Source organism: Stegostoma tigrinum, chromosome 1 (genome assembly GCF_030684315.1).
Source record: "Stegostoma tigrinum isolate sSteTig4 chromosome 1, sSteTig4.hap1, whole genome shotgun sequence".
NCBI classification, from domain to species: Eukaryota; Metazoa; Chordata; class Chondrichthyes; order Orectolobiformes; family Stegostomatidae; genus Stegostoma; species Stegostoma tigrinum.
In genome coordinates, this window is record NC_081354.1 from 156,427,175 (window position 1) to 156,441,148 (window position 13,974).

Consider the following 13,974-nt stretch of genomic DNA (forward strand, 5'->3'; position numbering starts at 1 on the left):
AGCACTCTGCAAGTGCAACCAGACTGCAAGCTAGCCAATTGACTTTGAGGCTAATGAAACCATCACGTTGGTTCAGATTTACACCTCAGCACAGTTTGAAGTTGGAATACATTTAGTCTGTATTCTATAGTGTAGAATAATAATACATATATGAACAATACAATATAAGAAATTCACTTATCAACCAAATATCATGAAAACCTCTTCCTTCCTCCTATTTTTTATATCAAGGAAACATATTTCAATGATTACTCACTGAATTAATCACTATTAACAAAAACAATTTAGCTTTAACTTTAAACAGTGTAAGCTTCAGATTCTCTTTTAAGTAATTTTCAGAGAGAAAACACTTAGAAATATCGTAAAGCAGTTTGAAATAGAAATTACCTTGTACTTGGCATTGGCAGAATAGCTTGTCCTCCATCGAACAGTATAAAAACGTCCATCTGTTGTCAACTTCTGGTTTTTAGGCACAGAGTTATCTGCCCAGCTGACCCTGACAGAGTCGTGACTGACTGCAACTGCTTGCACACCTACAGGTGGTAACATGGGGGTGGAGGCATCTGGGATCGAGGTAGGAAGATCACCAAACAAATGAAACAAATCAACATCTAAAGGGTCAACAGGGTCTGGGTCATGGCAGCAAACAAATCATGCATCGAAACATGGAGCAGAAAAGGAAGGAAAACAGCAGCAATAATCCAAGAAGTGAGAAATGCATAAAAATGATGTGAAATGATATGAGAAAAATTATAAAAAGAATTGTGTTAATTTAGTCAGGAAAGTCAACTTATACAGGGATAAGCAAGCTTATGACTAAACACATCCCTTTAAAATGATTATGGGGGTTACCTCCCAGAAAATTAAGCTAAAAGTTGTTGCTTGCCCTCATTTCTTGGCATTATTACATTTTCTCAGTGTAGTGCACAACATTATACTTGGCAGAATGCTAGGTATGTTTATAAATTTTTCACATGCCAATTCAACAGGATTTGGAAACAGGGGGTCTCTGACAGGAAGAAGAAGTGGGACAGCTTGGAGGGAGGGCCAAACTATTCGATTTACAGTTGGATTTTGTCGACAGTCTACAGTTGGATTTTGGTTCACACCTTACTTTTCCATGCAGTGAGTTCCTGAACTTGGCCACAAGAAATTAGACAGGAAAGCTTTCCTCTTAGAATGCAAAAAAACGCACAAAGTGAAAGAAAATCTATGTCATGATATTGTGTGTTCGAAAATGTTGAAACTCCTTGAGCATTACAAGTTCATTGTGTCATTTATGATTTTCGCAGGGTGGCTTTTGTGGTGTCCAGCACCGCACGTGCCCTATTTCCAGGTACGGATGGCCATTTAAGTGATTCACTGCTTTAATTGCCATTATGGTAACCCTGCTGTGTAGATCACTGGGTGTGCAGAACAGACCAGCTAAGAATATTTATTTATTTTCAGTAGCTAAAGTATTTATTTGAAGACTTCAGATGCCTTTGTGAATATGGTCCAAGGAGACCTATGGAACCAGGGGTGTGGTGGTGAAGCTTTCTTTGGGAGTAGACGGTTAGATATGTATGAGGGAAAGGGGTGTCAGTGCCCTTTGAAATTGTTGACAGGAGAAAAGATTGTACATGAAAGCTGCTTAAATCCTGTGGAACTGTCAAATGTGTCAAAGAACCAATAAGCTTGTAAAGAAGTCAAACCTATCTGGCCAAGACCTCTCATAATTCATTTTTGAGAATTTCCTCCAAACTGTCACAATTCTCATTTTGTCAGGACATGCTGTTTTCTAATTTCTCACTAGACTGAAGTCTGACATATAGAGCTTTCAAAGTAATACAACATTATTCTTTCTCTACAGCTACTGGAGGATACTAATGGGTGGCACAGTGGCTCAGTGGTTAGCACTGCAGCCTCATAGCGCCAGGGACCCGGGTTTGATTCCAGCCTCCGGTAACTGTCTGTGCGGAGTTTGCACATTCTCCCTGTGTCTGCGTGGGTTTGCTCCGGATGCTCCGGTTTCCTCCCACAGTCCAAAGATGTGCAGGCTAGGTGGATTGGCCATGCTAAATTGCCCGTAGTGTTCAGGGGTGTGTGGGTTAAAGGGGGATAGGTCTGGGTGGGATGCTTCAAGGGGCAGTGTGGGCTTGTAGGGCTGAAGGGCCTGTTTCCACACTGTAGGGAATCTAATCTAATCTAATCTAAATGGGTCAGCATGATGGGTGAAGGGGGAAAGGGTGATGAATGGATTGGCATGAACACTAAGTTGGTATATTGGGTGTGAAGATCCATTGGACTGGTGTTTAGAAGAACAAATGATTGAATAGGGAGTTTGAGGAATAAATATCGAAGCATAGAGTGGAATGGGGTGGGATGAGCTGGGGGCTAGATAGCAAGGCAGAGGGGGTAACAGGCCAATGTATTAGATGGTATGGGCTGCATGAATGGGGCATGAGCAACACATTTAGGGTGAAGGGAATGTGACAGGTGCAGACTAGAGAAATGTTTTATGTTTCATTTTTTTGTTTTAATTTTTGGACCTTGCAATGGATCCCCAAACCAAGTATTCTAAATAACACAGCATTCTTCGCAACTCTTCCTGAGTTACTTGTAGTGACTTGTATTGCAGCCTGGCCTCCCCTCAGCATGCTGCACCATTCAGGAAAGTTATAACTTGTTTGATTGTTGTTTTAACTCCACTTTCCTCCCTGTCTAATTATATCCAAAAGCTTTGACAATCAGATCTGCCAAAATGACCCTTGAGTACGTTTAACATTCCATCCTTTCCTGCACTCAGTGAAACTGAATTCCAAAGACTAATAACCCAAAAACATTGCCTATAGCCTTGAGAAGGACAGTGCTACTTCTTGCTAGGTACTGAAAAATCAAGTATTTAAATAATTGCTCTGACTTAGATCATGAGATTGATACAATTTAAATAACATTTGGGTAATGTTTGAACTTTTGGATTTTGAAGCAGTGACATATGTGTTTTTCTGTGAGGCTGAAAGAATTAATAATTAATTTGTCAGAGTTTCAATAGCCAGGGTGATTTTTAAAAACAATGTAAGGGCTAATTTTCAGAATTAATCTGTTTTTTAATTAATTTAGGAGGATTCACACCGTAGCAAGGTATCATAAAAAGCTATACCTCAAGGTTTCTGTTTTGAAATTTATGTTTTTACTTTGAAGTTTGGGGAAGCACCTCTCACTGGGGGAAGAGAGGGATCTTTTCAGTTACTTGCAGTTTTGGGCAGCCCTGCAGAAGTCTCCATGTGTAAAGCTGTTCCTGAGAAAGGGAAAAGATATCTAGATTGCTTTCAGGTAAGGAGTTTGTATCAGCCCTAGGCTGGAAGTATTGCATAAATTCTTGATAAGATTATTTAAAGCTGGGAGCACTTAAGCATAAGGAAACGGTTTTCCAGACTGCAAATTGAAGTCAAATTAAACCCATCAAGGTTTCAGAGAAAAGGGTTTTCTTGTATGTATACTATACAAGGGGTACATTTGTATACCATAGAGGACTGTCTTGGTATGTGAAATGTGGCATTTTGGTGATGAATGGTATTATATTTCCCTGCGTGTTTCCACATCTTTGTTTGCATTAAAAGTAAATGGTCTGGTTATTCTATTTTATCTTCATTCCTTTTGCTGGTCCACTGTCGGAAACAAATTTGCAACATTGTTTGCTTATGTTTCAGTAAGACACCACCAAGGAAAGCGTAAAATGATCGAACAAGACCTATTTCAGTTTGCAATTTGACTTGTCCAATCATAACACTGCTTGGGATCATAACATTATAGAAAATTGATTTATTGTCTCTAGCATGCCATTAAGGGAGATTGAAAACAGATTTTATTTTTGTTCATCTTTTCATTCTAGATATTAAATTAGAGATAGCTTAAAATAACATTATGTAATTTTAGGAATAATAAATCAAATTGCTCAACATGTTTTTTTAATGCAATGGTTAAAAACATACTGAAATGTTGTGCAATCTTTCATTGACACTGGAATTAGAATGCAGGGGATAACTCTTTCCGGCAAACACCTAGCCCCAAACAAATCTAATACCACCACAATTGTCTGTATTGTCTTAAATATCTAGAGTTGGACCTCGGCAATTCTTTAAGCCAAAACAAAAAAACAAAGACCTACGCTTGCTGGAAATCAGAAACAAAAAGAAAAACAAAAACAAATTCTTTGAGCCTGACTGATTTGAATGTTAGCAATTGAGAAGAGTTAGCTGAAATATTCAGCCTGGGTCGTCTGCGCCACTTCTGATGCACAGAAATATGTCAGAAGCAGGAATCATGTGCAGTGAACTGTAGTAAAATAGCACCACACCAGAGTAATTACCAGGCATGTTTGCTGTCTCAGGTTTGACAAATGTATAGTCTTACCAGAGCTCCCAGGATGACAATTTAACTCTCAAAAGGATTTAAGATCAGTTTTTCCTTTTCATCCAAAATCTCATTCCTACTCGAGCAAGGCTTGTTAAAGTGAGGCCCCAAAGGTCTCAAGATCAATCTTGTCCTTAATTCTGCATATTGTGCTTTAGACAAAATCTGAAATAAAGCCACAGTTGAACGGTGCCTTAATTAACTCTTAGAAAGTTGTTTGTATCTCCTGTGTGGGTTACTGCTTGTTTTGCCCATTGCTGAAAAGGTACCAAGGGAACAATATAAACTTATGAAGAAGCCACATAATTGTAATCTACACTTTCATCTACAGAGCTGAAGGGAGATAAATGAAAGAAACCAGGAAATTATAGATCCATTAGTCTAATGTATGTTAAGGGCAAGTTATTGGGATCTATAATTAAGGACAAGTGACTAGGCACTTAGAGAAATTTGAACTGTTTAGAGACAGCCAACTTGGTTTTGTAAAGGACCAGTGGCCTCTAATAACCCTAACTGCATTTTTCTCCTAATGGCTTGTGGAATACTTATGGAAGTGGTTTATGGGGACTTATAGCAGGCAGCTAATAAGATTTCACAGAAGAGACTATTAATTAAAATAGAAACTTGTGGGAAAATAGAACATTGATACAATAGGAGTAATGACCTGTAAGGAAACCATGAATGGCATCCTCAAGGATTTGAATATTCACTGTATTTATTAATTGCTTCAAAGATAGAAGCTTACCAAAGCAGCTAGACTGGTAGCATAGGAAATAACATAGATAGGAGAATAAAATTGAAAACAGACGTTAATGTATAAGTTAAATGCTTGGTCAAAATCATGACAGATAAAACTTGATGTACTTATGTTTGCTTTTATTTTCCATTTGGGCCAAAGAAGAATCTAAACATTCTTTAAATTTTGAAAAGTGAAACACTGAAAGTTCAAAGAGATTTAAGCAGCCATAAGAACGGATCTTTAAAACGAGGTAATCAAACAAAAAGTGAATGGCATTGTCTCATTTATAACCAAAGAGTGTGATTATAAAGGGGAAGGAGGTTTTACTCTAAAGCCCTGGTTAACTCATGCTTAGAGTGCTGTATACAGTTCTAGGTACTGTACCTTAGAAAGCATATGTACTTTCATATCCTGGAAAGGAGTGGAACAGATCTTTACCAGAGTGGTACCAAAGTTTCAGGCCTTAGATTGGGAGGAGAGATGACATAATTAAAGCTTATATGCTGTGAAATATAAAAAGATAAAGGGTGACTTGACTAAGATTGTTAAGAGTTTGAAAGGAATTGGTGAAGTAGAACTACCTTTTTTTCTGGTGGTAAAGGAAGACAAGAACAAGTGGACGTAACCTTATATTCAGAGGCAGGCTATTTGAAAAACAAGTTATCACACAAAAAGTACTTTAGATACTAGCTTAATTAATCATTTAAAATCTGTAGATGTTTGTGGTGTACGTGAGTCTGAAAGAGTTAATATTAAGAGGCGTCATAAGCACCACCTACATGGTCATATGGATTTGTGGGCCAAATAACTAAGGATCAGAAAGGGATGCAATCAATCATATGATAACAAAGTGTGAAGCTGGATGAACACAGCAGGCCAAGCAGCATCTCAGGCGCACCTGCTTGGCCTGCTGTGTTCATCCAGCTTCACACTTTGTTATCTTGGATTCTCCAGCATCTGCAGTTCCCATTATTTCAGATCAATCATATGATCTTCCTTAAAGTTTCTGTAACCATGTTTGCCATATTGTTGAAACCTGCAACTAGTTGCTAGCATGCAATATAGCTCGTTAACTAAAAGAAACATTTGTAGTCATACCATGAATTGGCTTTCCTACATTACATCAGTCCAAGCATGCCCTGTAGTTTCCTACACCTGAGGAAGATGCTAGCAGCAATCTTTATCATGAACAGCACCTGAGACAGTGTAGTGATCTGGCATACCCTTAGGCACAGACTGACAGAGCAGGAAAACAAAGCCATGGAAGATTAAAATTCATTAGGTTCTGTGAATAATAAACAATAAAGCAAACAGGAGTCTAACGAGGAAGGGTGAAAAAGGGCAATGAATGACGTAATAGAAAAATACAAAACAGAAGTTTTTTTTGAAAAAAGGTAACATTTGGTTGGGAAAGAAGTTCTGATAAAAAAATATAGAAAGCTAAAGAGTGATGTGACTGAAAAGTTGCAAAACAGTGATTCCTCATTTTGAGGCTCAGACATTTCCATTGTGCCCAACCTATCAAACCTACAGTTAGGATTAGCTGAAAGCATGTTAGAAATTTATTTTTGTTTTTAAATGTGTTTGGCACAGTTTTCTGCAAAAATATGTGTAAAATCAACAAGTGTAAGTCCTTGAGAGATAATGGGAACTGCAGATGCTGGAGAATCCAAGACAACAAAATGTGAAGATAATAAAATGTGGAGCTGGATGAACACAGCAGGCCAAGCAGCATCTCAGGAGCACAAAAGCTGACGTTTCGGGCCTAGACCCTTCATCAGAGATGCTCTCTGATGAAGGGTCTAGGCCCGAAACGTCAGCTTTTGTGCTCCTGAGATGCTGCTTGGCCTGCTGTGTTCATCCAGCTCCACATTTTATTATCTTGGAATCTCCAGCATCTGCAGTTCCCATTATCTCTCACAACAAAATGTGAGACTGGATAAACACAGCAGGCCAAGCAGCATCTCAGGAGCACAAAAGCTGACGTTTCGGGCCTAGACCCTTCAGCAGAGGTAAGTCCTTATTAGATTTAGGAATGAGCCAGATTCAAGTAACAGCCTAACAGTGCATAAACATTTATTTAGTGGCAAACAATACATAATTGAGCTCAACATCATGTTTGGAAGGGAGAAAGCATAAACAGATGCCAGATTTAGACAATGTTGATTTCAATGCAAGGAGACAGGCTCTATCACAATAAACCAAGAAACTCAAAGAGTAAAACAACAAAAAGATCAGTGAAAGTTGTTCACAAGGGAATGTAGTGTTGTACAGACTAATTTATACATCAACGGTTTCGCCTTATTGGCCAAACTGGAAGCCAGGGATGAGTAATGAGGGAAGAGACAAAACACAATGACATTTGACTGTGACTAAAATGACCTAAAATTGTAAAACTAAAAGGGCAGACATTTAAAACTGCAAAAAAAAAGACAAAAACAGTTACAAAGAGAAGTGAGCTCCTAAGATGTTGCTTGGCCTGATGTGTTCATTCAACTGCAAAATTTGCTACAATATGAAGTGTTGCAAAACTTACAAGAGCTACAATAAGGTAGAAAGATTTTCACATCAAGAAACATGAATTTTAATATGAAAATATTTTGTAATTAGTAAGAATAAAGTGATAGTCAGGAACAAGGTGGGCTCATTGAAAACTAGTAGATTGATATTGTCATTGAAATACGGAAATGATATGCAAAATAACTAATTTGCATCAATATTTAGTGTGAAAGATGAAATCAGAATGTTGGACATCTCAAGGAATGTAATAGTGAATCAGAAACAGAGACTCGCCAAAATCAAAATATGAAAAATAACATTGTGACAGAACGGAGTGACAAATAGCTAGAAAAATATGGGTCCCACCTCAGGATTTTAGAGCAGGCAAATGAGAATATACTCTTCCAAAGCATTCTCAATTTTAAAACAGTCCTTTACCATTGGAAAACTGTGCACATCATTTCACTAATCAGAGGCAATTAGAGAACTAAACTGTGGGATGGATTTTAGACTCCCACACCTGCAGTTTTGAAGGCTGGGGGCATGTAAAATCCCAGCAGGCTGTCTACCCTACAGCCCCAATACAATATACAGCCTAGCTATTACCAAAGAATTATGTGGGTGAGTTTATTCACACGGCCACAGGCAAGTGTTCACTTGGCCTTGACTGACATCTCACAAGGTTAGAATGGTATTTTTTCAGTGATCATCTTTTTTTTTTCAGTTTCTGTGGGCAAAATCTAATGGATTTTTTTCGCAAAATGCAAGATGTGTCAAGTTTGGTGGAGCAATTCTCACTTCAAGGTCCAACACGTTTTCTTGTTTTATCATAAACTTGCCACATATCAACTACTAAAAGGTCATTGCTCACCAGGAGAGAAATGTTAGTTTGGAGCTGTTACTGATATTTGCCTCAGACATTGCAGACAGGGGGAAATTTGCCACCTACTTCACAGACAGGGTCCTGGAGTTTTTCCTGGAGCTGCATAGGCAGAGGATCCGCTTCCCCCAGGAAGGGAATGTGTACCATTGGCGATGCATCAATAGTAAGATGCTGAATGTGAGGCTCACTGTAGGATGAGTGACTGCAGTTGTCAAAGATCTGAGGTTTCTGCCCGGGTTAGAGCAGTCTCGGCTGTCTGGAGGAAGGCGCTGTACTGGAGGAAGAATATTACTGTTCTTCACCTCTCTGCCAGTGTAAGTGCCACCATCTCCTCTCTGATAGCTCACACTGCCCCAATCACTGCTACTGTACCACTGCTGGGGCCCATACTCGACTACTCTCACTACTGCCTGCAACAACATCATCCTTCACTTGTTCTTACCCACTCCAACCCCCTACACTGGTAAACATGTATGCCCTCTGCTTTCTACTCACTCTCTTTGAACATGTCACTATTCTTCCCCTATCCAACAGCTGTGCCACCCACTTTCATTCCACTCCCTCCCTCCTGGTGTCTCATTCCAGGCCCATAATTGTGTGTATAGAGCCAAGAGTGGTGGGGTGTCCAATATCCACCTCCTTGCTTCCTATGAAGACAGGATCCCGGTGCTTGCCAGTGAGCACTGTTCTGTTTCTGCGGGGATACTGAAAACTTCATATCCCAGCAGCCTAGAGAGAAGCATTGTCCATTGATGTGCTACTGACCCATTACTCCCACCATGAATGCATTCTCAATGTGCCTGAACTTCTAGCACTTGTTCACAATGCACTCTGTATTTTGTCTCTTGCAGGCACAAGTCTTTGGCGGCCAAGAGACCAGCCTCACAACACATCTCACCCACCGCCTCCGTGGAGGACATTGTGGATGGTGACCTGACACCAAAGTGGGTATTTTAGCTAGATTGGAGACAGGAGCACATGCTGGTGTTCACAACACTTCCATGTTTCCACACCTGCCTGAGGAAGAAACACCTTAGTCACTGGCACTCCGAGGACTGCTGAAGACCAGCCATTTGCTCAGCGCCAGGATCCCATTGAATCATAGAATCCCTACAGTGTGTAAACAGGCCCTTCAGCCCAACAAGTCCACACCAAACCTCAGAGCATCCCATCCAGACCCATACCCCTATAACCCACCTAACCTACACATCCCTGAACACTAGGGGCAATTTAGCATGGCCAATCCACCTAGCCTGCACATCTTTGGACTGTGGGAGTCATTGAATTGGCCATGAACCACTTCACTGATACAACCAAACTACCACAGGGGCAGCAGGCAGGTGGATGCACTGGAAAACCTCAACCAAAGATTGCAGGACCAAATCAATGTCTGGCACATGAGCGACTGGCTGCTCCCATGGACACACAGTGAGGTCCAGCACTCTCAGAATCTGCTGGATAATCTGCACATACCTGAAATCCATCACTCTAGCCACTGCTGCCCAATGACAGTGGGGCAAGGCAACTTATCCTTACTCCAGCAGTCCCTTCCCCACAGGGATACAGGGTGGTGCTAGTAGGAACCCAGACTGAGAAAATATCATATACAGATCCATCAAAAATCTCCTCTCAGGATTGTCCAGAAATGACCAAATCCTGCCTGCCACCCTTCGCTCTATGGGAGGGACACTTATTTCTGATACTGTGAAATGGCCAAGAGAGTTTGAAGAGAGGACTCGGTTTCCATTCTGCAGGTTATTAACTATAGTTCACATGCAGCAATGTTACCTGCTGCTGTCTTTCACCTGGACTGTGCAGGCAGCTACATAATGCTGCCATCCTTTAAAGGGCCTCATTTCACATCAGTCAAAAGTGAAGCCCCATCATTCAGAGAAGAAAACATGTAACCTGCATGTGCCATGTGTGTGAGGCAGCCATCTTCAGTTGAGCTTATTATACACAGCAGGATGGAAGGAAATGGAGTTCGCTCCGTTTACACTGACCCTCAGACTCAGCCTCTTACTATCAGTAACTTTCCCTTCTTGGTCACCTTCCTATCGACACCATCAGCTTCAAAATTCCCCACATTCTCACACAACCCATCTATCTAAATACTCATCTCCTCACTTTACGTAACCAACCCTAGGCATATCAAGTCAACACACTGGGTTAAAATAGTCTACTGACCTCCCCCATTGAAGCCAGGTTGTTGATGTTCTGTTGTTGATCCCTCTATCCTGTATTACCCCTTTCCTTTCAGGACTCTATTGTTTCCCCACCTATGGTAATATAATAAGTTGCGCCTCCACCTTTCATAGTTCGTATGCCTTCTGCATCTCAGCCTGCTGCTTCCAACTCACACAATTAAGTTGCCCTGATAATCCCATTGAGTTTTCATGGATGGACCCTGGGGTTGATCATGGTCCATTCCTTTGACACAGTCAGATGGACGGCCCTGACTGATGATGGACCAGACGCTGGCTGATAACAGCATAGTTCCCTGACTGACTCACTACAGCTCCCGCACTGATTACACTGGACCCACAAGAGCTCTCCATGTCCCACTCCCCGGCCTGTCCTTATGCTGTAGCTGTACAAAACTCAGGTGCGTCCGCACTTGGAGTATTGCGTTCAGTTCTGGTCACCGCATTATAAGAAGGATGTGGAAGCTTTGGAAAGGGTGCAGGGGAGATTTACTAGGATGTGGCCTGGTATGGAGGGAAGGTCTTACGAGGAAAGGCTGAGGGACTTGAGGCTGTTTTCGTTAGAGAGGAGAAGGTTGAGAGGTGACTTAATTGAGACATATAAAATAATCAGAGGGTTAGATAGGGTGGATAGGGAGATCTTTTTCCTAGGATGGTGACGGCGAGCACAAGGGGGCATAGCTTTAAATTGAGGGGTGAAAGAAAGAGGACAGATGTCAGAGGTAGTTTCTTTACTCAGAGAGTAGTAAGGGAATGGAACGTTTTGCTGGCAACAGTAGTAGATTCGCCAACTTTAGGTACATTTAAGTCGTTATTGGGCAAGCATATGGACGTACATGGAATAGTGTAGGTTAGATGAGCTTGAGATCGGTATGACAGGTCGGCACAACATCGAGGGCCAAAGGGCCTGTACTGTGCTGTAATGTTCTATGTTCTATGTAGAAGTACAGACCCCAGCCCTGTTGGATACGAGTAGCTGATTGACTAAGCCCAAGCCCCTGAACCGATATAAGAGGCACCCCATGACTTAGTCTGCCAGGTCCTCCACCTGATGAATTTTTCTGTTGACTTGACTGAGTATTGAAACATTAGACATTGAGACATGACCATTAGGATGAAGCACATACAATGTGTTTGTCATCTTCATGGTTGGCATATAGTGCAGGTATGAGACTGATGTAGCACAGTGATGTGCAATAACATTTCCAACCCCTTGTACTGTTGGCAAGTATGACAAGCTGCCTGACTTTGTGTTCGTAGTAAAAGGCAAGTCAAAAGTGCTGAGAGTTTTTAAGGGGCAGCTGAAGAGACAAAACACCAAAAGGTGGGGCAAGAAAGGGCAGGGGAGCTGTGAGCATCAAGGGAAGGATGAGTCAGCACTAAGAGGGAAAGGTGAGCAGCTCTGAGATGCAGCCTGGTCCAATCCATGAGTGGGTGCATGTTTCTGTGTACAAAGTGTCCTTGCAGCAGCATTTGAATGAATAGTGTGTCAGTGCAGAACCTGATTGTAATGGCTTCAGTGCTGTGCCACGGAGATGTTGTGAGGCCATTGCATGTCGGCTGCCAGTCTACATGACATGCAGTCATTGCCCATATAGCATGTCTTAAGAGGTTGGGGCATGGTATATAAGATGTAGACCCAAAGGAACAAGTGGCAAGCTGGATTAATAAGGAACCACCCTCAGTGTCATGTCAGGCCATTCAACACTTGGTTAGAATGTGGGAGTTTTGGTTTTTGATGTCAAAATGTTTGTTGCTGATCATCTCAAATGATTTGTGCAACTTTCTTGCCATTGGCAACATTGTTCAAGTGCTGGGAAGATTCCAGTTCCTGCACTGATTTAGAAATCTTTTGTGACCTCAACATATTTTACACCTATTTGAAGTACTTTGCATTTCATTAACTGCTATCAACCAATTTGTATAATGTAAGGTGTCACAGTTGACAATATGACAACATGACAGTTACCAAAACAATGTTTTTAGCAATGCTGTTTGAAAGAGGATGATTTGCTGGGACCCTGGACAGAATCCCTCCCACGCCCACTTTTCTCTGAAATGGTATCTTTTACATCAACCTGAGACAGCACCTTACCTAAGAAATGGAATGAAGAGAATAAGAAAATAAATCATGTAAATCAAAGTGAAAATGAGTGAACATAAGAAGCACAATTTGAATAGAAATAGAAGAGAGAATTAAAGGTAAGATAGGGATCAGAAGGTGTGGCCATTGGAATTGACTAATTTTAAAATCTTCATTACTGATTAATGGCTGGTGGAGGGAAGGACCATGGTGTTGGTCCTGAGAGATATGTGGCAGATAAGAAGATATTTGGAATTGAAAAAGTAATCTTGAATACAGTCTCAAGGACATTCGACATTGGATTGGGAGCTTTTGATACAAATTTGCGTAAGATCAGTTCACACCGAATTTCAGGAAGTACTTCTTCACAACGCAGAGATTAATGCCTGGCACAATCTTCCGGTTAATGTAATGAGTCTTGTAATAGTCAGTGACGTACTTTGACAGGGACACTGTAGGTTTCTGCATAAAGTTAAACTAGATGCAGTCACAGGAAATTACATTTGTGGTCTATGTAATAAAATAAATGTCTGTGTGTTACATGTCTAGCACAAAGGGAAGACTCATTAGCAAATGGCTTCTTTGACAGTGTCATTGAGGTTTTGCAAACATTAAATTATTATTCAAGTAAGCGCAGAATTCTTGTTGAAATTTCTGCTGATTCAGTTAAGAGATGCAAAAAAAAAGAAAGAGAATAATTTTCCATCCTTTGAAGTAAACGTTGATATTGGACACTGCCAGGTATAATAAGTACTAAGTCAACTAAGTAATCCTGATAATTTATTCCATTGTCCCTTTACGAGTGGAAATTTTTACAAGAGTTCCCTTAATTCTATGATAGCTGGATTTTTCTCTTCACTCTGAAGTAGAAGGCATATTTTCTTTTCTCAGGAGTATGCAAATTAGTTCTTCAGAAACTTAGGAGCATATAAGAGTAAATTCTTGATAAAATGTACAGTGAATGAATGTAGAGATATAGAATTCAGTTTACATGTGTACATGTTATGCTTCATCTCTTCCCATCCAGCTATGAACATGTTTTCACAAATTCCTCATTCCCCCTCTGCCTAAGCACATTGATTTTTAAAGTTTCAAGATTTGTTAATACATCTAACAAATTAAAATTCCACTAGAGTGGCCAAATAAAGGATAACTAAACATTTTCCAATTC

The 13,974-nt window shown here is 40.5% G+C and overlaps 1 protein-coding gene across 1 annotated transcript in view; it reads right to left on the minus strand.

The window, feature by feature from the left end:
• Positions 1 to 13,974, minus strand: part of dcc (DCC netrin 1 receptor) — a 931,407-nt gene that overhangs the window by 150,548 nt on the left and 766,885 nt on the right. Inside the window, exon 17 of the mRNA XM_059643861.1 lies at positions 388 to 563. Coding sequence (XP_059499844.1) covers positions 388 to 563 — 176 coding nt within the window. The remainder of the gene's footprint in view (positions 1 to 387; positions 564 to 13,974) is intronic.